General features: G+C 39.0%; 2 protein-coding genes across 2 annotated transcripts in view; both read left to right on the top strand.

The window, feature by feature from the left end:
- The first annotated feature begins 8,826 nt into the window (after positions 1 to 8,826).
- atp6v0b (ATPase H+ transporting V0 subunit b) lies at positions 8,827 to 18,349 on the top strand. The gene is made up of 8 exons (XM_021613256.2): positions 8,827 to 9,154; positions 9,924 to 9,972; positions 10,163 to 10,246; positions 10,845 to 10,922; positions 14,581 to 14,650; positions 15,566 to 15,617; positions 15,891 to 16,081; positions 16,227 to 18,349. Exons 1-8 carry the CDS (start codon positions 9,088 to 9,090, stop codon positions 16,251 to 16,253), a joined length of 618 nt encoding a protein of 205 aa, XP_021468931.1. The 5' UTR covers positions 8,827 to 9,087; the 3' UTR covers positions 16,254 to 18,349.
- Positions 18,350 to 18,990: 641 nt separating this feature from the next.
- LOC110530319 (beta-1,4-galactosyltransferase 2) overlaps positions 18,991 to 23,284 on the top strand; it is a 147,153-nt gene continuing 142,859 nt past the window's right edge. Inside the window, exon 1 of the mRNA XM_021613255.2 lies at positions 18,991 to 19,471. The gene's annotated coding sequence lies outside the window, so the exon portion shown is untranslated. The remainder of the gene's footprint in view (positions 19,472 to 23,284) is intronic.

The following is a 23,284-nucleotide window of genomic DNA, read 5'->3' on the forward strand; positions in this document are numbered from 1 at the left end:
TGCTTGGGGTCATTGTCCATTTGGAAGACCCATTTGCGAACAAGCTTTAACTTCCTGACTGGCTTTTTTTGTGGCGGTTTTGGAGCAGTGGCTTCTTCCTTGCTGAGCGGCCTTTCTAGTTATGTCGATATAGGACTCGTATTACTGTGGATATAGATACTTTTATACCTGTTTCCTCCAGCATCTTCACAAGGTCCTTTGCTGTTGTTCTGGGATTGATTTGCACTTTTCACACCAAAGTACGTTATAACGGCTGCGTAGTCCCATGGTGTTTATACATGCGTACTATTGTTTGTTCAGGTGAAGGTGGTACCTTCAGGCGTTTGGAAATTGCTCCCAAGCATGTACCAGACGTGTGGAGGTCTACAATTTTCTTTCTGAGGTCTTGGATGATTTCTTTTGATTTTCCCATGATGTCAAGCAAAGAGGCACTGAGTTTTGGAGGTAGGCCTTGAAATACATCCACAGGTACACCTCCAATTGACTCAAATGATTTATATTAGCCCATCAGAAGCTTCTAAAGCCATGATATCATTTTATGGAATTTTCCAAGCTGTTTAAAGGCACAGTCAACTTAGTGTATTTAAACTTCTGACCCACTGGAATTGTGATACAGTGAATTATAAGTGAAATAATCTGTCTGTAAACAATTATTGGAAAAATTACTTGTGTCATGCACAAAGTAGATGTCCTAACCGACTTGCCAGAACTATAGTTTGTTAACAAGAAATTTGTGGAGTGGTTGAAAACAAGTTTTAATGGCTCCAACCTAGGTGTGTGTAAACCTCCGACTTGACATGTATGAGCGATTCCTACACAGTTTTTTCTTACAGGAAACAGAGTGGAAGAGGCAAAGTCTCAGTATAGCAAAATCTTTGCTTGAAATTTTGTCTTTATTTACGATTGTTGAAAAATATAACCCAGAAAGTTTATTTGATGGAATTTAGCTTTCTGTCACGCCCTGGCCATAGAGAGGCTTTTATTCTCTTTTTTGGTTAGGCCAGGGTGTGACTAGGGTGGGCTTTCTAGTTTCTTTATTTCTATGTTTTCTCTTTCTATGTTTTGGCCGGGTATGGTTCTCAATCAGGGACAGCTGCCTATCGCTGTCTCTGATTGGGAATTATACTTAGGTAGCCTGTTTTTCCACCTTAGTTGTGGGTAGTTGACTTTGTTAGTGGCCTGTATAGCCCTAGTAAGATTCACTATCGTTTGTTGGCAACATTTTAAATAAAAATAATGTGCACTCACCACGCTACACTTTGGTCCAGTCATTTCTCTGACGACGTTCGTGACACTTTCATCATGAGACCAACATGCTTAGGCTATTTCCTTTTTCGACAATGCCTCTGTACAGTTTTTTCTACTTGCTGTAATAAACATGAAATACATTTTGTTTGAGGAGGGAAGTAAATATCATACAAAAAGTAGCTGCAGTAAAAGAGAATAAAAATAGAATAACCCTATTTTATAAAAGACAAGAGAATGGCCGTGTTCTGACCAGGTGGTAGTGCTCCACCTCTCTCTGTCAGAATACGCAACAGAGGACTTGGAAAGCATATAAACTACTGTAGAAATGGCAATATGGTTGTTGTGAGTAACCTAATTTGTGTTCTTTTAACTACACCTTCTAGTGAGTTTACACAAACTATCATCTCCTACCATTCTGATAGATTGGAAAACATGGTTGTAACATTAATAATTTGGTTCTTACTACACTGGTTACCTCGAGGCAGAGTGGCCCACACTCATGGAATATGGTGCTTTTAAATGTTAGAGCAATCACTCGTAAAACATTTCTTGTGAATGACCTCATTACTGAGCGCAAAGTTGACTGCATGTACAGTGGGGAGAACAAGTCTTTGATACACTGGCGATTTTGCAGTTTTTCCCTACTTACAAAGCATGTAGAGGTCTGTAATTGTTATCATAGGTACACTTCAACTGTGAGAGACAGAATCTAAAACAAAAATCCAGAAAATCACATTGTATGATTTTTAAGTAATTAATTTGCATTAGTAACCAACTGCACTCAGTTGGCTACTTTGGGTATTTTGAGCATCATGCTATGCTGTTTAAATGTCAGCCACCAGTGTGGGACATAACCCTGTAACGGCCACCAAAGCGCTGCTCCACATTCTTTACTGATTTCTCTGAACTATTGTCTATTGTCCTTGAGAACTATGTTAAAATCATTGTGTTAGGTGATTTAAATATTGATGTTGACAAAGAGCCTGACTCCAAGACTATTGAATGTATTATTATCTTTTGAGTTCTATGGACTTTATCCAACACGTTACTGGGCCCAACCATAACTGCGGCCATACTCTGAACCTGGTTATTACCAAGGGGCTTTCTATTGACACATCCTCTATTCTTGATGTTGCTTTGTCTGATCACCACTACCTTGTTGCTCATAGCAGAGGATAACACTGAACGCATTATTAAGAAACGCTATCTTACCTCTGAAGTTGCTACAGATTTTATTGAGTGTATGAACACCACCTATTCTGCCATCCTCTTGTGAGGATTTAGTTGATGACTTGAATAGTGAATTAAGGGCAACCATTGATACCATAGCTCCAGTAAGGTTGATAAAGGCCATATCCAAATGGAGAGCCCCTTGGATGAGTGAGGAAACTAATCAATTAAAGAGAAATTGCAGAAAGGCAGAGTGAAAGTGGAGAAAGTCATAGTTGCAGGTCCATTGTGATATTCTGAGATGGCAACTTGGCAATTAGAAATGCCAGATGGGCAAATTTTTCTAACTTGACCACTTATAACCAGAATAATTCAAGAGTGCTCTTCTAGACTGTTGATAAATCCTACCCCCACAAACCTATGTGAACTGTCCCTCACATCTCAATGTGGTGAGTTTGCAGCATATATCCGAGATAAGATAAAACATTAGGCTGGGTATCAGACAAGCAAGACCTGATGAGAAGTTTGATTTGTGCCCTAGTCTACCATGCAAAGTCATTATTGATTTATTTTCCCTGGTTGACACAGACATGCTCAGGAAAGTGATATCACAACTCAAGCCTTCTATGTGCCATCTTGATCCTATCCCCACCACCTTCTTCAAAACAGTTTTGAATTGCATATCTGAAGAATTGCAAGCTATTGTTAAACAGTCCCTGACCACAGGCACTTTTCCTACTGAACTAAAAGAAAAATTCTGGATAAATACATTTTCAAAGAGCTAAATTATTTTTGTCATGACTGTCCTGTGAGGATCCGAATGGGTCAGATCAGTTTGGCAATGGATGACAGTAACCAGACCCTCGCTCACCCACAGAGGGGAGGAGGGAGCTTGATGGGGGGATGACACCTCATGCCCTGTTGTCAATCAAGGAGAGAGAACATCCCTCTCCAAATGTACACAGGAATACTCCTTTGTTCACAGACATTTCCCTCCTAAGCTCTAACACGTTCTAAAGCTGGAAAAAAAATTCTAACATAGAAATGTTGAGAATGGTCAGATATCTAAAGAATAATAATTTAATATGGGTTGTTATTTTGTGATGTCATTAAAAGTGTTATAAAGAAAAAACTGTAACTTGAAAAGTGTATACAGTGTACACTACATGTACAAAGTATCCTTCCTTTACGTTGTGCATGAAACATAAACAATGATGAAAGTATTTTTGCTAAGATAATAATGTGATTTTAGGAGCCAAAAGAGATCATTTGTCTCATAAACTTTGCACAGTAAATAGCCACGCCCCAAATGAGGTCAGAGAGCGTGTCAGCCTGACAGAAACGTCCCTTTCGACCAGAGTGCATAAAAGGATTGGTAAAAAAAATAACATTGAGACCAGAAAGGCATTGAGCTGCAGCTCACGTCCAAAGAGGTTCGAACTCTGAATATCAACACAAGGTAGAGGTGAGAAGCTCACCTCCCGGACAATCCCTGGTATGGCTGATTAGCCATCCTAAGTAAAGTAACCAGAAAAGCTCATTTAAGTGGGACCATTCTACTACTCTTCAAACCATCCTGTTCTACCACTCTTCTCAAATCACTTTATTCTACTACTCTTATCACCAATGGGAACCATCGACACGGCCGGCTAGCCTATCTTCCAAGGTGAATAACATGGAGAGTCAACCTTTAGTTAATATGCTCCCAGGATCTGGAATAGCCTGCCCAGAGAACCCCCAGGGGGGCAAAACTGTGGACATATTTAAAAGAGATCTTAAAACACCCCTTTTTAGCTTGACTTTTCTTAGGGTTCTTTTTAGTTGTTCAGTTTTTATTGTTATTCTTCAGTGTTTTTTCTTCCTGTGGAGCACATTGTGTGGCATTCTGTCTGAAATATCTTGTATAAATAAAGCTTGATTTGATTTTATACCCTAAACCCTAACCTCAACCCCTATCCTAACCCTAACCCTAAACGTAACCATAACCCTTACCAAACCCTTACCTTAACCATTTTAAATGTAAACTTCAATGGGGTGGGGACATCCCAAGGTTTCCAGATAGCAAGGACCCAACAAAGATGGAAGGCAGATGGGAGGTGGCGAGATCAGGTGGGTCCATTCTAGCCAATGATAGGGCAGATATGCATGTGACCAACAGATACAACTAAGTAATTTTTCTGAAAGTTGCCGAATGCCACATGCTTCCACTTACAGTGCCTTGCGAAAGTATTCGGCCCCCTTGAACTTTGCGACCTTTTGCCACATTTCAGGCTTCAAACATAAAGATATAAAACTGTATTTTTTTGTGAAGAATCAACAACAAGTGGGACACAATCATGAAGTGGAATGACATTTATTGGATGTTTCAAACTTTTTTAACAAATCAAAAACTGAAAAATTGGGCGTGCAAAATTATTCAGCCCCTTTACTTTCAGTGCAGCAAACTCTCTCCAGAAGTTCAGTGAGGATCTCTGAATGATCCAATGTTGACCTAAATGACTAATGATGATAAATACAATCCACCTGTGTGTAATCAAGTCTCCGTATAAATGCACCTGCACTGTGATAGTCTCAGAGGTCCGTTAAAAGCGCAGAGAGCATCATGAAGAACAAGGAACACACCAGGCAGGTCCGAGATACTGTTGTGAAGAAGTTTAAAGCCGGATTTGGATACAAAAATATTTCCCAAGCTTTAAACATCCCAAGGAGCACTGTGCCAGCGATAATATTGAAATGGAAGGCGTATCAGACCACTGCAAATCTACCAAGACCTGGCCGTCCCTCTAAACTTTCAGCTCATACAAGGAGAAGACTGATCAGAGATGCAGCCAAGAGGCCCATGATCACTCTGGATGAACTGCAGAGATCTACAGCTGAGGTGGGAGACTCTGTCCATAGGACAACAATCAGTCGTATATTGCACAAATCTGGCCTTTATGGAAGAGTGGCAAGAAAGCCATTTCTTAAAGATATCCATAAAAAGTGTTGTTTAAAGTTTGCCACAAGCCACCTGGGAGACACACCAAACATGTGGAAGAAGGTGCTCTGGTCAGATGAAACCAAAATTGAACTTTTTGGCAACAATGCAAAACGTTATGTTTGGCGTAAAAGCAACACAGCTGAACACACCATCCCCACTGTCAAATATGGTGGTGGCAGCATCATGGTTTGGGCCTGCTTTTCTTCAGCAGGGACAGGGAAGATGGTTAAAATTGATGGGAAGATGGATGGAGCCAAATAGAGGACCATTCTGGAAGAAAACCTGATGGAGTCTGCAAAAGACCTGAGACTGGGACGGAGATTTGTCTTCCAACAAGACAATGATCCAAAACATAAAGCAAAATCTACAATGGAATGGTTCAAAAATAAACATATCCAGGTCTTAGAATGGCCAAGTCAAAGTCCAGACCTGAATCCAATCGAGAATCTGTGGAAAGAACTGAAAACTGCTGTTCACAAATGCTCTCCATCCAACCAAACTGAGCTTGAGCTGTTTTGCAAGGAGGAATGGGAAAAAATTTCAGTCTCTCGATGTGCAAAACTGATAGAGACATACCCCAAGCAACTTACAGCTGTAATCGCAGCAAAAGGTGGCGCTACAAAGTATTAACTTAAGGGGGCTGAATAATTTTGCACGCCCAATTTTTCAGTTTTTGATTTGTTAAAAAAGTTTGAAATATCCAATAAATGTCGTTCCACTTCATGATTGTGTCCCACTTGTTGTTGATTCTTCACAAAAAAATACAGTTTTATATCTTTATGTTTGAAGCCTGAAATGTGGCAAAAGGTCGCAAAGTTCAAGGGGGCCGAATACTTTCGCAAGGCACTGTATATCAGTACATTGTAACAGCCCAGTGGCGTGTATTCATGGATGCCAAGGGAAGCAAGGGTTCCGCAAAAAATGGACCAAGAAAAAAATATGTATTTTTCATCTCTGTGTTTCATAATTTTTATTCAATTCACAAGAGGCTGAATGTACTGTATCTCATCGGAGAAAGCATCTGAGGCCGCGAAACAGTGCCCATCTGTCTCTGTATGTGTAGGCCATCTATCTGATGCTGTCTGCTCCAAAAGAGTATGACATTGCAGTAGCATTGACTGCAAGGGAAGCCAGTGAGCATTTGGCCAAAGATTTTTTTTTATCAAAACCAAGATGGACCACAGCCTGTCCTTTCCAATGCAAACAAATTAGTCATGGTAGGCAGAACAAGCAAGGAGGTGGGAAGAGCCAAGCACGAGCTAGAGAGATCCTATTGGCCCGTTCTAGCATGAGTTCCACTTATTTGTTGTTTTTGTTGTTTTTTAAAGTAAAAAATAATACAAACTAAATCTAAGCAGCCAATTACTTTGTTATTTATTTCCATCTCTCATGCCATATTCCCATTGCTATAGTTATAGTTATGACATCATGTAATGAATGTAGTGCTCAGCAGAAAGTATATTTACTGGCGAATTGTAGCTAGTCATCAAGTGATTCTATGGAAATCAAGTCCAGTCTGCTGTAGAACTCGACGTTGTGCAATAAACACTCTCGTTGTACTGAACGGGACTACTGGACTTTGTTTTTCTTTGTTTATAAATGATTTGGCAAAATAAATTAAACAGTTAAATATTGGAGTAAGATATGATGATGAAATGCTAAGTATCCTTTTATATCCTGATGATATTATTTTGATGGCAGAAACTGAACAAGACCTGCAGAAAATGTTATTATGTGCAGTCAATTGGTGTAAAAGATGGAAACCCATGATCAACCAGACAAAAACACAGATAATGCATTTTAGAAAACCAGGTGCTGAGAGAAATGTTTTTCAGTTTTGTTTTGGTGAGACATTCTTGAGTTTACAAGCATTTATAAATATTTGGGTATTTTTATTGATGAACATAGTTCCTTTCAATACGGAGCATATGCCCTGGCCGACTCGGCAAGTAGAGATCTTGGGGGAGTTATAGGAAAAACAAAACACACTCAAAGTTATTGGTTATGCTACGTATTTCAAACTGTATCAGACATGCGTGTGTCCTGTTCTGGACTATTCATCAGGAGTGTGGAGTGCTAAGATGTATTTTATAAAGGAAAATGTCCATAACAGAGAGATGTATATGACTTTTTAGGTGTCCACAAGTTTGCACCCATACTTGCAATAACTGGGGACATGGACTGGGAACCCTGTAAGGTGAGATGGAAGGCGTGTATGGTAAGACTTTGGAATAGACTGTTGGATATGCCAACTGCCAGAATAGCTAGTGAAGTTTTTCAATGGGATCTATCTATAGGGGGAGCCTGGGCAACTGAAATGTCTGACCTTTTTCAACAGTCTGACATCTGTACAACAAAAAAAAATTAAGGGAGACATAAATATGATTAAAAAACAACTGATGCAATACAACAACAAAAAATGGAGGAGATTAATCATAAACCCAAATTGAGAACCTTTTGTTTGATTAAGGGTGAATTTGTGTGTGAGCGGTATATTATGTATAACCTAGCTAAAAGCAAGAGATCACTATGTGCACAGGTAAGATCAGGGATATTGTCTCTGTGTATTGAAACAGGTAAGATCAGGGATATTGTCTCTGCGTATTGAAACAGGTAAGATCAGGGATATTGTCTCTGCGTATTGAAACAGGTAAGATCAGGGATATTGCGTCTGCGTATTGAAACAGGTAAGATCAGGGATATTGCGTCTGCGTATTGAAACAGGTCGGTATTGTGGTGAAATGGAAGAGGAAAGACTATGTAACCTTTAAAAAATAGAGAGTGAAACTCAGTTTATCCTATACGATATACGCTTGCTCTTATTCCAGAAAGCACACCAGATATATACTGGCATTATGTGGCTGAGTGATGAGGAGAAATTTAAGTGTTTTTTTGTCCATTGTGTATTTCCGTTTGCGGAACATTTAGATAAATCGTGGAATAAAAGAAAAAGGGCTACCTACAATTAAATTGTAAAAATATTTTGCTTCTATGTGGTAAATGGCATGTGTGTATATAGATTGTGTATAGGCTTGTCTCCCATATGAATCTTATTTTTTTGCCAGACTGGTTTCAAGTGACTTCTGTTTCTTTTTATTTCTGTATTTATTTGTCTGTCGTAATGAATGTATATATGTATGTATATTATTTTACTGCTCTAGGGACGTAATTATTGTTTGGATAACCTTATTTACTATTATGTATAGATTATTATAATCACTATATTTCACTCTTTATACAATGCAGAGAACACCGGAAGAAGAATTAGCATTTAATTACCATAGTGAATTATTGTAATGTTTGTTTATGTGTCAATTAATCCCATAAGGGATGGGTTGCCAATTGGCGATTTGACACGAAAATAACATTTCATTAATCAATTTGACAAAATCGGTGACCCTTCTAGACATGACCAGCGGAGGCTGCTTTGAAGCTCCCGCGGCTGTGGAAAACAGGAAGTAGAATGACGTTTGTTATCACAGTCACATGCTCAAGTCAAGCTCGATCAGCTGACTGCATTCCTTCCCTTTTTGATGGTTCGACTTTTCTTCTCCAATTGAACGATTTCGGGGGGTGATTAACATTATATATATTATTCAGACCGTTTGGCGTCAATTGTAAACACCAACCTGAAAGTAGTGTTGTGAGATTTCCCGTAAAATATCGCGGTTTGGGTGATTGAGTGGATCATGAACGGACACGCCATTCTCTACACCGGGGTCACTTTGGCCTTCTGGAGTACTATTCTCATCGTTGGTAAGAAAACGTTGTATATTTGCTAGCTAATGTAATGGGTTTAGTTAGCTAATGATGATGGCAAAAATATACTTGATTTAAAAAAACAACACTCGTTTGTATTTGATTGTGAATGTCTGCTTGACAGATACTGTGCTGACTTGTTAACTAACGTGACGTTATCCCGCTGCGCTGCTAGTTAGTAGTAATTAAGTTGTCTGCAGTGATGTGATGGCTTGTTCACATATGTCATAATGTTTCAGGATCCCTAGTTATTTAGCTTTATAGCTTATTTGCATTGTATGTTATTTACGCTTGTGGCACTGCCGTCAACTTGTTTAGCCATTTGTTTGTAAGAATTTGACAAAATGCTTACAGGAAGTAACGTAGCTAACAAACTAGTTAGCTAGCAAGCGATTAACTAACTAATGTTCGACTGCATAATATAAGGCCCTGCACTAACAGCATAACTTTACTATAGAAAACGTATATACCACAACATAGCTAAATAAATCAAGCTAGCTTAGTTTCTACAGTCAGAAAAATAGGAACCTAAGCACTTCTCGTGTGAGGGTGAGCTATCACGCTTACCTTCTGACATTTCATAATTTCTCGGGCACAATTTGGTTCTGTAACTCAGTGGCTTGACATTGCATGTACTGAACATAACTGTTCTGTACTGTACATAACTGTTCTGTACTGCAACACACATCTACATACAGTGTACACACCAATGCATAAACTCATGAAAACGTTTCCACTTTTTTTCTGCGTTGGTGATATTTTTCAGGTATCTGCTACACAATCTTCGACCTTGGATTCCGCTTTGATGTGGCATGGTTAGTATGACAGTCTCTTGTCTTAGTTAGAATAGTAGGATATATCATAGTCATAGAATTTTAGCCTATATTCTTGAGTCTGGTGCTGATTACTAATAGAATTCCAGTCAGGTGGTATTTCAGAAGTGTTGACCTAAACTAAAGCTTAGAATGTTTGATTTCCATGGTAAAATGATACTCTCTCACTCAGGTTCTTGACAGAAACGTCGCCCTTTATGTGGGCAAACCTTGGGATTGGCTTGGCCATCTCGCTCTCTGTTGTCGGAGCAGCTTGGTGAGTATTCTTAATTTCCCCCTTTTGAGTGTTGCATCAGAAGAGATTGTCCAATATGAATAGGGAAGTTCTGAAATTAGATTTGAAAATTCAAATAGCAACTAGTGTCTTGTCCCCATCCTCTTCCCTATTTCAGCAGGCTAAATTACTACTCGTGGATGGCAGGAGTATTATTTTAGTGTATCACTGTTTTTATGTTCTGCTTTATGTAGGGTTGGTCTGATTTTTATGATTAAATCGAATGTCTTGATTTGACATTGACGATATATTGTGACGTGCTAGACTATACTCTACTTGAACTTTACAAATCAAAACTGCAGTTTTATTAGTTAGGCGGTATCAATATGTTAAATGATGTCTACATTTAATTAACTAAGCCTTAGTTTTTCACCAAACTAAGATTATTAAGTGAGAATGCGACAATAATATTGAAAAGAAATGCAAATTACACAGTCTGGAATTATCTAGTCATTAACGGCGCAACACGATAATATCGGATATTGCAATATTTGGAGTAACATTGTAGAAAAGGTCCCCCAGGTATCATCCCAAACCTAGTTTTATGTTCATAATGAATTTTGTTTTCCTTGTTTTACAGGGGCATTTACATCACAGGTTCCAGCATCATAGGAGGTGGTGTAAAAGCACCACGGATTAAAACAAAGAATTTGGTCAGGTAAGATATTCAAAGTGAAAATGTGTCATTATGGGCCGGTTTCTCAGACCCAGATTAAGTTTACCCCTGGACTAAAATCACCATTTAAAAAATGCTTTTTAGTCCAAATCCAGGCTTAACTTTTGTCTATATTTGCGTACATTCAAAAGTTTGGGGACACCTATTCATTCCAGGGTTTTTCTTTTTTTACTATCTTCTACATTGTAGAATAATAGTGAAGACATCAAAACTATGAAATTACACATATGGTCCCCAAGTGGCGCAGCGGTTTAGGGCACTACATCTCAGTGCTAGAGTATCACAACCGGCTGTGATTGGGTGTCCCATAGGGCGGCGCACAATTGGCCCAGCGTCATCCAGGTTAGGGGAGGATTTGGCCGGTGTAGGCCGTCATTGTGAAATAAGAATTTGTTCTTAACTGACTTGCCTAGTTAAATAAAGGTTAAAATAAAATATGGAATTATGTGTAACCACAAGTGATAATCAAAATATATTTGAGATTCTTCATGACAGCTTTGCACACTTCGCATTCTCTCAACCAGCGTCATGAGGTAGTCATTTCAATTAACAGGTGTGCCATGTTAAAAGTTAATTTGTGGAGTTTCTTTCCTTAATGCGTTTGAGCCTGTTAATTGTGATGTGACAAGGTAGGGGTGGTATACAGAAGATAGCCCTATTTGGTAAAAGACCAAGTCCATATTATGGCAAGAACAGCTCAAACAAGCATAGAGAAACGACAGTCCATCATTACTTTAAGACAAGAAGGTCAGTCAATCCGGAACATTTCAAGGACTTTGAAGTGCCGCCGCAAAAAACATCAAGCGCTATGATGAAACAGGATCTCGTGAGCACTGCCACAGGAAAGGAAGACCCAGAGTTACCTCTGCTACAGAGAATAGGTTAGAGTTACTAGCCTCAAATTGCAGCCCAAATAAAAGCTTCAGAGTTCAAGTAACAGACATCTCAACCTCGACTAACCGGTGCCCGCACACATTGACTCTGTACCTGTACCCTCTTTATATAGCCTCGCTATTGTTATTTGACTGCTGCTCTTTAATTATTTGTAACTTTTTTTCCTTATTTTTTTGGGGGGGTATATTTAAAAAAAAAATTAAAACAGCATTGTTGGTTAAGGGCTTGTAAGTAAGCTTTTCACTGTATGGTCTGCCTGTTGTATTCGGTGAATGTGACATAAGATTTGCCTCAGAGGAGACTGTGGGAATCAGGCCATCCTGGTCAAATTGCTGCAAGGAAACTACTAAAGTACTCTAGTAAGAAGAATAAACTTGCTTGGGCCAAGAAACATGAGCAATGGACATTAGACTGGTCGAAATCTGTCCTTTGGTCTGATGTGTCCAAATTTGAGAATATTTATTCCAACCGCTGTGTCTCTGAGACACAGAGTAGGTGTACGGATGATCTCTGCATGTGTGGTTCCCACTGTGAAGCATGAAGGTGTGAGGGTGCCTTGCTGGTCACACTCAATGATTTATTTTGAATTCAAGGCACACAACCTGTATGGCTACCACAGAATTCTGCAGCGATACACCATCCCATCTGGTTTATGCTTAGTGGAAATATCATTTTTTTTCTTTTTTGCGGGACAATGACCCAACACACCTCCAGGCTGTGTAAGGGCTATTTGACTAAGAAGGAGAGTGATGGAGTACTGCATCAGATGAGCTGGCCTCCACAATGGGATGAGTTGGACCGCAGAGTGAAGGAAAAGCAGCCAACAAGTGCTCAGCATGTGTGGGAACTCCTTCAAGACTGTTGGATAAGCATTCCAGGTGATCCTGGTTAAGAGAATGCCAAGAGTGTGCAAATCTGTTATGAAGGCAACGGGTGGCTACTTTGAAGAATCTCAAATATATTTTGATTTGTTTTACTTTCATTAATTGTTTTACTACATGATTCCATGTGTTATTTCAGTTTTGATGTCTTCACTATTCCACATTTGTGTATGTATGTTGAAGTTGGAATCCGCTTTGATGTGAAAACGAGTCATTAAAACTCGTTTTCAACCACTCTACAAATTTCTTGTTAATGAACTATAGTTTTGGCAAGTCGGTTAAGACATCTACTTTGTGCATGACACAAGTCATCTTTCCAACAATTGTTTACAGACAGATTATTTCACTTATAATTCACTGTATCATAATTCCAGTGGGTCAGAAGTTTACATACACTGTGCCTTTAAATAGCTTGGAAAATATCAGAATTATGTAATGGATTTAGAAGCTTCTGATCGGCTAATTGACATCATTTGAGTCAATCGGAGGTGTACATGTGGATGTATTTCAAGGCCTACCTTCAATCTCAGTGCCTCTTTGCTTGACATCATGGGAAAACCAAAATAAATCAGCCAAGACCTCAAAGAAAATTGTAGACCTCCACAAGTCTGGTTCAGCCTTGGGAGCAATGTCCAAATGCCTGAAGGTACCACGTTCATCTGTACATACAATAGTACGCATGTATAAACACCATGGGACTACGCAGCCGTAATACCGCTCAGGAGGGAGATGTTTCTGTCTCCTTGAGATGAACGTACTTTGGTGCGAAAAGTGCAAGTCAATCCCAGAACAACAGCAAAGAACCTTGTGAAGATGCTGGAGGAAAAAGGTAGAAAAGTATCTATATCCACAGTAAAACGAGTCCAGTATCGACATAACCTGAAAGGCCATTCAGCAAGGAAGAAGCCACTGCTCCCAAACCGCCATAATCAAGCCAGACTACGGTTTGCAACTGCACATGGGGTCAAATATCATACTTTTTGGTGAAATGTCCTCTGGTCTGATGAAACAAATAGAACTGTTTGGCCATGATGACCATCGTTATGTTTGGATGAAAAATGGGGAGGCTTGCAAGCCGAAGAACACCATCCCAACCGTGAAGCACGGGAGTGGCAGCATCGTGTTATGGGGGTGCTTTGCTGCAGGAGGGACTGGTGCACTTCACAAAATAGATGGCATCATGAGGAGGAAAATTGTGGATATATTGAAGCAACAGCTCAAGACATCAGTCAGGAAGTTAAAGCTTGCTCACAAATGGGTCTTCCAAATGGACAATGACCCCAAGCATCCTTCCATAGTTGTCAAAATGGCTTAAGGACAACAAAAGTCAAGGTATTGGAGTGGCCATCACAAGCCCTGACCTCAATCCTATAGAAAATGTGTGGGCAGAACTGAAAAAGCTTGTGCGAGCAAGGAGGTCTACATCCCAGACTCAGTTATACCAGCTCTGTCAGGAGGAATGGGCCAAAATTCACCCAACTTATTGTGGGAAACTTGTGGATGGCTACCTGAAATGTTTGACCCAAGTTAAACAATTTAAAGGCAATGCTACCAAATACTGATTGAGTGTATGTCAACTTCTGACCCACTGGGAATGTGATGAAAGAAATAAAAACTGAAATAAATAATTCTTTCTACTATTATTCTGACATTTCACATTATTAAAATAAAGTGGTGATCCTATCTGATTTAAGACGGTGAATTTTTACTCTGATTAAATGTCAGGAATTGTGAAACCTGAGTTTATATGTATTTGGCTAAGGTGTATGTAAACTTCCGACTTCAACTATGTATGTTTTGTATTGATAAGACCAGTCTTTCCCATCAATGTTTTGTGTTAAATGCTATTGTTGTCCTGTCCACAGCATTATCTTCTGTGAGGCCGTAGCTATATATGGGATCATCATGGCAATCGTGATAAGTAACATGGCTGAGGTAAGCATGAAAGGTGACTTATGATATGATAATAATTTGTGTCCTTTAACAGTGGTGGGGGAAAAGTACCCAATTATCATACTTGAGTAAAAGTAAATATTCCTTAATCGAAAATGACTCAAGTGATAGTCACCCAGTTCAATACTGCTTGAGTAAATGTCTTAAGGTATTTAGTTTAAAATATACTTAAATATCAAAAGTAAATGTAATTGCAAAAATATTTTTACTTATCAAAAGTAAGAGAACCAGATGGTATAATGGTCTTGTTTTTAAAGTTTACAGATAGCCAGGGGCACACTCCAACACTTGGACATAATTTATAAATGAAGCATTTGTGTTTAGTGAGTCCGTCAGATCAGAGGCAGTAGGGATGACCAGGGTTGTTCTCTGGAGTGTGTGAATTGGACCATTTTCTGTCGTGCTCAGCATTCAAAATGTAAAGAGTACTTTTGGGTGTCAGGGAAAATGTATGGAGTAAAAAGTACATTATTTTCTTTAAGAATGTAGTGAAGTAAAAGTTGTCAAATATAGAAATCGTAAAGTACAGAACCCCCCCCCCCCCCCCCCCCCCAAAAAAATGACTTAAATAGTACTTTAATGCATTTTTACTTAAAGCAGTGTTGTAAAGTACTTATCACTATGACTATGGTGATATAGTATTAAGATGTCTTTATCCCAAATGGCACCCTATTCCCTATATAGTGTACTCCTTTTGGTCAAAAGTAGTGCAATGAATAGAAAATAGGGTACCATTTGGGACTGAACATGTGGTAACTAGCCGTAGCCTCAGGAAGGAACTTCTTGGAGAACAGCCTTGAATCTTTCTTCAGGCTTACTGATGTGTGACACTGTAGTAGACGGCTCCAATTTTATTAGACATCATTCTATTTCTTTACACACCATCTTTCCCTTTAGAGTTTTAGCGGCACTACACCAGAGACCATTGGGGCAAGGAACTACCAAGCAGGTAAGAAGATAATTGCTGACATTGGGTGTTAATTAGCCTGTTTTGCATGACCATGAGTGACAAGGAGTTGGCATGATGGCACTAACAGACTGGCACTCAGGCTAGTTGTTGATTGGAAGCCGAACGCGTTCTTAATTTCCAATGATATAGAGGCAGGCTCAACATTAGATGTAAAGTAGGCACATTTTGCCATTGGCTTCAATAGCTCAAATGATAAAATACAATTTCAGGCTATAAAGTAAAGACTGTGCTGATTGTGTTATTTCCTGACAGGCTACTCCATGTTTGGTGCTGGTCTTACTGTGGGCTTCTCCAACCTCTTCTGTGGCATCTGTGTTGGCATCGTTGGGAGTGGAGCCGCCCTGGCTGATGCCCAGAACGGCAGCCTCTTCGTCAAAATCCTTATTGTGGAAATCTTTGGCAGTGCGATTGGGCTATTTGGAGTGATTGTAGCCATCTTGCAGGTAACTGACATTCTTTTGCCACAGTTTTCATCCTTTGATTGGTTGAATAGCACAATCTTTCTGTAGCTGATTGCATGAACTGAATATAGGTTTGCTTCTTCTTGTTTTTCTTATTACATAATCAAATACATGTATTTTCTTGTAGACGTCGAAAGTAAAAATGGGTGACTAGAAGATGTATCCGCAAGACATAAGATCGCGATGACAAGATCAATGGAAGACGAAGCTGGAGAAGCAGATGGATTGTGTAAATACATAGTAAATTATTGAAATGTCTTTTTTGTCTGTGATTGTTTTTAACCATTTTCTGAAGAGTGGCATATTTGCACCATTTTGTCTTAAAGGAATGCAACCGAAAGGTTAGATTAAATTGCAGGTGTTTAAGACAAAATCCTATCCCTTTTGAATAAAATTCATGTTCGTATTACCGCAGTTGTAGGAAAAAAGTTATTCATCTCTAGCAAGCTTCTTGGCATTCCCCACATACTTTTACTGTTGTATCAAATTTATTAGTCAGTAGTAGTAGTAGGGACATTTTTTATTATTGTGTTTCTTTAAAGCCATATTTTGGCAGTGAGGCCCTGTCTACTTCCCCAGAGTCAGAAACTCATGGATGCCCTTTTCTGGAATCTGTGTTCAGGTAGAAGGAATTTAGAGTTTCATGAGCCATCGCAAATCCGTAAAGAGCTGTTCTGTTCATTACATGGAATTGTGATAAATGCCTGTAAAAAAATGGTTTGAAGTATTGAAATGTTTGTATGCAAAAGTCATGGTATAACAAAGCAAATTATTATATATATCACTAATGTAATCCAGAATGTTTTTCACTAGTTTCAGTTACTATATATTTATCAATGACTGGTGTAATTAACCAGTACTATAGTAACACTAAATGAATCAAAATGTATTGATACAAAGGTGATCTAAAGAGATATTACTCTGAAATGGTAATTGTTGGTTTTTTGACATTAGTCAGCTGTCTTTAATTTGTGTTGATGTATGCATACCTTTTTGGTTGGCACTCTTCGGTTATGATTGGTTAAAAATGAGAATAGTAAATTTGTTTGTGTATATAAAGGGTCTGTTTTGTGAACTGAGGGTGTTTACCATTCTATGTACCTTAGCTTGGGTTGTAAGATTTGTTTTGTTGTTGATGCAAGTGGTCTTTGTCCACAGTGAATGAGCTGTGGCTGAATATACATGTATATGATTTTAAGTGACCATCTATTTTTTTATTTTATTTTTTCCTTTCCTTCTCAGATAGTTAACAGGGGGTTTACAGACCTATCTGTGGAGAGTGAGAAAGGTAGCGGTTTTCTTCAAGACCATTTGCCCTTGTACATTCTGCTTTCCTCTTTTTGTGTAACTTTGAGCTTGAATACGCCAAGCTCCTTGTCTTGTAAATGGACTGACATGTATTATTTTGGAGAGATGGTACTCGAGCAGAACATCGATAAGAACTTCTTCAGACCGGTTGGCCTTTTTCTTAGTCGTGCTTTCGTTTATTTTTTTATTTAATGAATTAGCTGCAACATCCATGTCCACCAGTGCTACTGATTTTAAGACTTAGATTGAGCCCTTAAATGTTAAATACAATCCTTGTGTCTATTGTCATAAACTAGCATCCATTTTAATATTCCTAACATCCAATTTGCTGTGACTGTGTTTGTCCCAAATTTCGCCCTATTCCCTACACAGTGCTCTAAGTTTGACTAGAGCACTATTTCCTATATATATAGTGCACTACTGTTGACCAGGACCGGTCAACAGTAGTGCACTATATATAGGACATAGGGTGCCATTTGGGAGCCCTCCATAAGTGCATCTCACTGAGTCCCCATCCACTCCGTACCAACCATTTTATTTAAATGATTCAGCGGTGTTCATTCCTTGCTTTTGAACATTCCTTAATGACCTTCGGTGTAATACAGGGGTGACCATCCTGGTCCTGGAGAACCTCGGTACTGAAGCATTTTACTTCAATGGATAACATTTGGACTGTAAGTCCCAACTGTTGTTGGTTTAAAAGTATGCTGCTTGAGAGAGGGCCGTGAATGCTCATGTCTTACTTTGAAAGACTAGGTCCTTGGTTGGCCACCTGTACTGTAGTGTCATGTAAATGAAGAGCTCTAGACCATGCCTCTGGCTTTAGTGACTGTGTTTAATATGTTGTGGTGAATCCATTGTTTTGTCATGTGTAAAAGTGGGTCCTCTTGACTTAATTGTCCTTGAAAGAATAAAATAGACCAAACTGACCGTTCAATCAAATGTATTTTATGAAGCTTTTTTGTGTCAGCTGTTGTCAAAAAGGCACCAACTGCTCATAGTGTGGAACTGAGAGAAAGGGCTCTTATTTACCTTGGTTTCACAGCATGACCCCCATTTTCTCCAAAATACAATAGAGGCAGGAAACTTGTCCCCATGATTAAGCATGTATTTCATGTATCAAAAATGACATTAACTATTTATTTTTTTGACCAAATGAGCAGTTACTGCCTTTTTACTTGGTAGGGCAGCCTGGCCTAGACCACAGAGCAAGCTGAGGAGAAATCAGTGTCCAAGAAAAACTCCCTAAAAGGAAAAAAAACTTAGAGGAACCTGGCTCAGAGGTGTGACCCATCCTCTTCTGGATGTAAGTCGTTTTTTAACATTTTGTTTCTGTAATGATCTTCCTTATGTCCCAGTCCCACTTTATAATTTCGATAGATGGCGCTATATATTAAATCATTTGCACATTTACTGGGGACCTATCACACCTTATGCCTCTGCCTTATTGCTTAATTACATTTACAAAAGTGGGGGCAGCAACATTTGCTATATGAATTAATTGACTTTTATTGACATCAAATTGTACCCTACAAAAGTGACGATATTACACTTACTGTAGTCCTGTCTTTTTAGCTGCAAACTACTAGAGATGTGCCATGCTGATAGGACCTAGTGTAAGCTCCCTCTGGTGGCAGAATACCCGAGAGTTTGGACCAACTGAGACTCCGTACTGAAGAGAGAGAGATGAACCTGCTAGAGTCTCCTTTTTGCTTCATATCAACACCAAACCTAACGGATTGACTGAATTATGTAGATAGAAGATTTACTACACTATATTTGGCATATTGCCCTCCGTAAATGATCAAACAAAATGAGGCATTCATATCTGCCATGTCTTTTATATGGAAAAACGTTTTTAACAGTATCTGCACGAAAAATGAAATGACCGATTTTATCATCAGAAATAAAACGGGCTCCATGCTTTATTACGTGCATTTTTTTTGAGTTTTTTTTGTTATTTTAGTTTTTTTTAAATGACATTTACAGATTTCATATAAAAGCTTGGTGCAACAAAAAGGAAATGCATTCATAGAAGAGAGGAGGATTGCTTGCCACCTCAAGGTAAGACTATTCTATTTCATTTGTTCATCACATTTCGTTCTTTTGTTTACCTTGTATTTTTTAAATTTAGCCTGCCGTTTTGATTCTTTATTATCCCAAACATCTCCATTTATCAACATTTATATGTTTAATTGTGGTTATTGATGTTTTTGTTATGCAATTTGCTTTGGTGTCATGCACATTTTGCAGAAGCATCCTAGACCCGCGATTCTACATGCATTTGCAACGTCCTTTTTTTTTACAAGAGACCCACACGTTCAACAACATTATTTAAATAAGCAGAACGGTCCTTGGAAGCAGCGGTGGAAAGATCCATCCTGCGCTGTCCGCTGGTATCAACACTGAACAAAAATATAAATGCAAAATGTAAAGTGTTGGTCCCATGTCTCATGAACTGTTCCATGAGCACAAAAAGCTTATTTCTCTAATTTTGTCCACAAATTTGTTTACATCCCTGTTAGTGAGCATTTCTCCTTTGCCAATATAATCCTGACAGGTGTGCCAGGTCAAGAAGCTGATAAAACAGCATGATAATTACACAGGTGCACCTTGTGCTGGGGACAATAAAAGGCCACTCACAACTTTTGTCACACAACACTATGCCACAGATGGCTCAAGTTTTGAGGGAGCATGCAATTGACATGTTGACTGCAGGAATGACCACCAGAGCTGTTGCCAGAATTTAATGCTAATTGTGTTGTGAACAGAGTGCCCCATGGTGGTGTTATGGTATGGGCAGGCATAAGCTACGGACAACGAACACAATTGCATTTTATCGATTGGCAATTTGAATGCACAAAAATACTGTGATAAGATCCTGAGGCTCATTATGAGGCCCATTGTTTTTAAAGTATCTGTGACCAACATATGCATATCTGTATTCCCAGTCATGTGAAATACATAGATTAGGGCCTAATTAATTAATTTAAATTGACTGATTTCCTTATACATGTAATTCAGTAAAATGTTTGAAATTGTTCCATGTTGCATTTATATTTTTGTTCAGTGTAGTTATAAGAAGATGTAGCTGAAATGATAATTGTGTAGATAGGCTATAGCAACTAACTCATGAAATAGAGACGTGTGTGTGTGTGTGTGTGTGTGGGTGGGTGTGCAGAACCTGTCAAAAGTTTGGACACACCTACTCATTAAAGGGTTATTTTTACTATTTTCTACATTGTAGAATAATAGTGAAGAGATCAAAACTATGAAATAACACATGGAATCATGTAGGAATCATGTAGTAACCAAGAAAGTGTTAAACAAATCAAAATATATTTTATATTTGAGATTCTTCAAAGTAGCCACCCTTTGCCTTGATGTCAGCTTTGCACACTCTTGGCATTCTCTCAACTAGCTTCATGAGGTAGTCACCTGGAATGCATTTCAATTAACAGGTATGCCTTGTTAAAAGTTAATTTGTGGAATTTCTTTCCTTCTCAATGCGTTTGAGGCAATCAGTTGTGTTGTGACAAGGTAGGGGTGTTATACAGAAGATTGCCTTATTTGGTAAAAGACCAGGCCCATATTATGGAATGAACAGCTCAAATAAGCAAAGAGAAACGACAGTCCGTCATTACTCAAAGACATGAAGGTCAGTCAATCTGGAAAATTTGAGTGCAGTCACAAAAACCATCAAGCTGATGAAACTTGCTCTCATGAGGACCGCCACAGGAAATGAAGACCCAGAGTTACCTCTGCTGCAGAGGATAAGTTCATTAGAGTTAACTGCATCTCAGATTGCAGCCCAAATAAATGCTTCACAGAGTTCAAGTAACAAACACATCGCAACATCAACTGTTCAGAGGAGACTGTGTGAATCAGGCCTTCATGGTCAAATTGCTGCAAAGAAATCACTACTAAGGATAGCAATACGAAGAAGAGACTTGCTTTGGCCAAGAAAAACAGTGGTGCTTTGCTGGTGACACTGTCACTGATTTATTTAGAATTGAAGGCACACTTAACCAGCATGGCTACCATAGCATTCAGCAGCGATACACCATCACATCTGGTTTGTGCGTGGTGGGACTATCATTTGTTTTTCAACAGAATGATTACCCAACACACCTCCAGGCTCTGTAAGGGCTATTTGACCAAGAAGGAGAGTGATGTTGCTGCATCAGATGACCTGGCCTCCACAATCACCCGACCTCAACCCAATTGAGATGATTTTGGATGAGTTGGACAGGAGTGAAGGAAAAGCAGCCAACAAGTGCTCAGCATATGTGGGAACTCCTTCAGACTGTTGGAAAAACATTCCTCATGAAGCTGGTTGAGAGAATACCAATAATATGCAAAGATGTCATCACGACAAAGGGTGGCTACTTTTAAGAATCTAAAACATAAAATATATTTGTTTCACACTTTTTTTGGTTACTACATGATTCCATATGTGTTATTTCATAGTTTTGATGTCTTCACTATTATTCTACAATGTAGAAAATAGTAAAAATAAAGAATAACCCTTGAATGAGTAGGTGTGTCCAAACTTTTTATTGGTACTGTATATGTAATCATATGATATCAGATGTAACATTGTTTGCTGAATATGCTGAAATTATAGGCGACACAAATAGATATCACTATCTCTTGATCAGAATCTGGATGTCACATCATTGCAATTGTTCCTCATCTTAGTTGTCCATGTAACATTTACCCACTGTGTCATTTTGTGCATTGATGTGATAGGGTTTGTAGGGCCAAACTTATCAGAGATGAATTCTATCCACTGAAGTCTCACACTAATTATATCCCGCCTGATCACAAACTATTTAGGAATAATATGTTGAGAACTACTTGATTTTAGTTTGTGCACTCTAGCAATGTGGCAGGGCTCTACAGTGCTACCATTTTACTTGCATATGCACCTAAATATGTTGCTGTGTGACCTGGATTCAAAATGTAGGAGCACCAGTGTGCCTACAAAAAAAATACACCCATATCATATATTTTGCAATGATTACTTCACTGCAGCCCCTAAGTGCTATGGAGAAGACACTGAGTACAAATTCTTAATTTATGAGGCAAGTCAGTTAAGAACAAATTCTTATTTTACAGTGACTGCCTACCCCGAACAACGCTGGGCCAATTGTGTGCCACCCTATGGGACTCTCAATCACAGCCAGTTGTAATACAGCCCGGGATTGAACCAGGGTCTGTAGTGACACCTGAGATGCAGTGCCTTAGACCGCTGCACCACTCGGGAGCCCCACTTGCCCCACTATGCATGACCGCCACCACTACTACAAAGAAAACGTCTTGTTACCTCAAATATTTTTCATTGTGGTCCAAAATGTCTTTGTGTGCGCCTACATTTATCAATTTAAGTGTACATGGGCTCCCTGTAAAACAGGTAAGCATAGGCTATCTGTAGGCTGCCAACACAACAATACTATTTATGAACCTGGAACTTGCTCTCACATTTGCTTTCAAATCATTTTAGCTCCTCATATGTAACTCATTTATTTTTTGTAGGGCAACACCACCAAGTTGTTTACATGAGTACTCATTAACCTATTCAATCTGACGGCAACAGTCCCAATTTTAAATCTCTTATCATTCACAATGCATGGCTTCCCCGTAGGATTACATTTGATGGAGAACCTTGCTGGACGGATACTGTTGTCTGGAGCTTTTGAGGCAAGTGGCCTTCGTGCATTCCAATGATTGTGGTCCATAGCCTGAGAGCCCCCTCAGGGTGGTCAAAGCAGGTGTGGGGTGACCAGGGCCTGATTTTAAGAAATCATAGGCCCTTTGTTTTAGGTTTTTTTCATAGGTTTAGGTCCACTTGTAGAATCTATGCCAAGGAACATT

This window comes from Oncorhynchus mykiss, chromosome 8 (genome assembly GCF_013265735.2).
Source record: "Oncorhynchus mykiss isolate Arlee chromosome 8, USDA_OmykA_1.1, whole genome shotgun sequence".
NCBI classification, from domain to species: domain Eukaryota; kingdom Metazoa; phylum Chordata; class Actinopteri; order Salmoniformes; family Salmonidae; genus Oncorhynchus; species Oncorhynchus mykiss.

Excerpts from the sequence above, each read along its gene's own strand:
- atp6v0b (XM_021613256.2), top strand. The coding sequence starts at position 9,088 with ATGAACGGACACGCCATTCTCTACACCGGGGTCACTTTGGCCTTCTGG. Across the intron at positions 9,973-10,162 it reads TTCCGCTTTGATGTGGCATG|GTTCTTGACAGAAACGTCGC; the intron begins GTTAGTATGACA and ends TCTCTCACTCAG. Across the intron at positions 10,923-14,580 it reads AAAACAAAGAATTTGGTCAG|CATTATCTTCTGTGAGGCCG; the intron begins GTAAGATATTCA and ends TCCTGTCCACAG.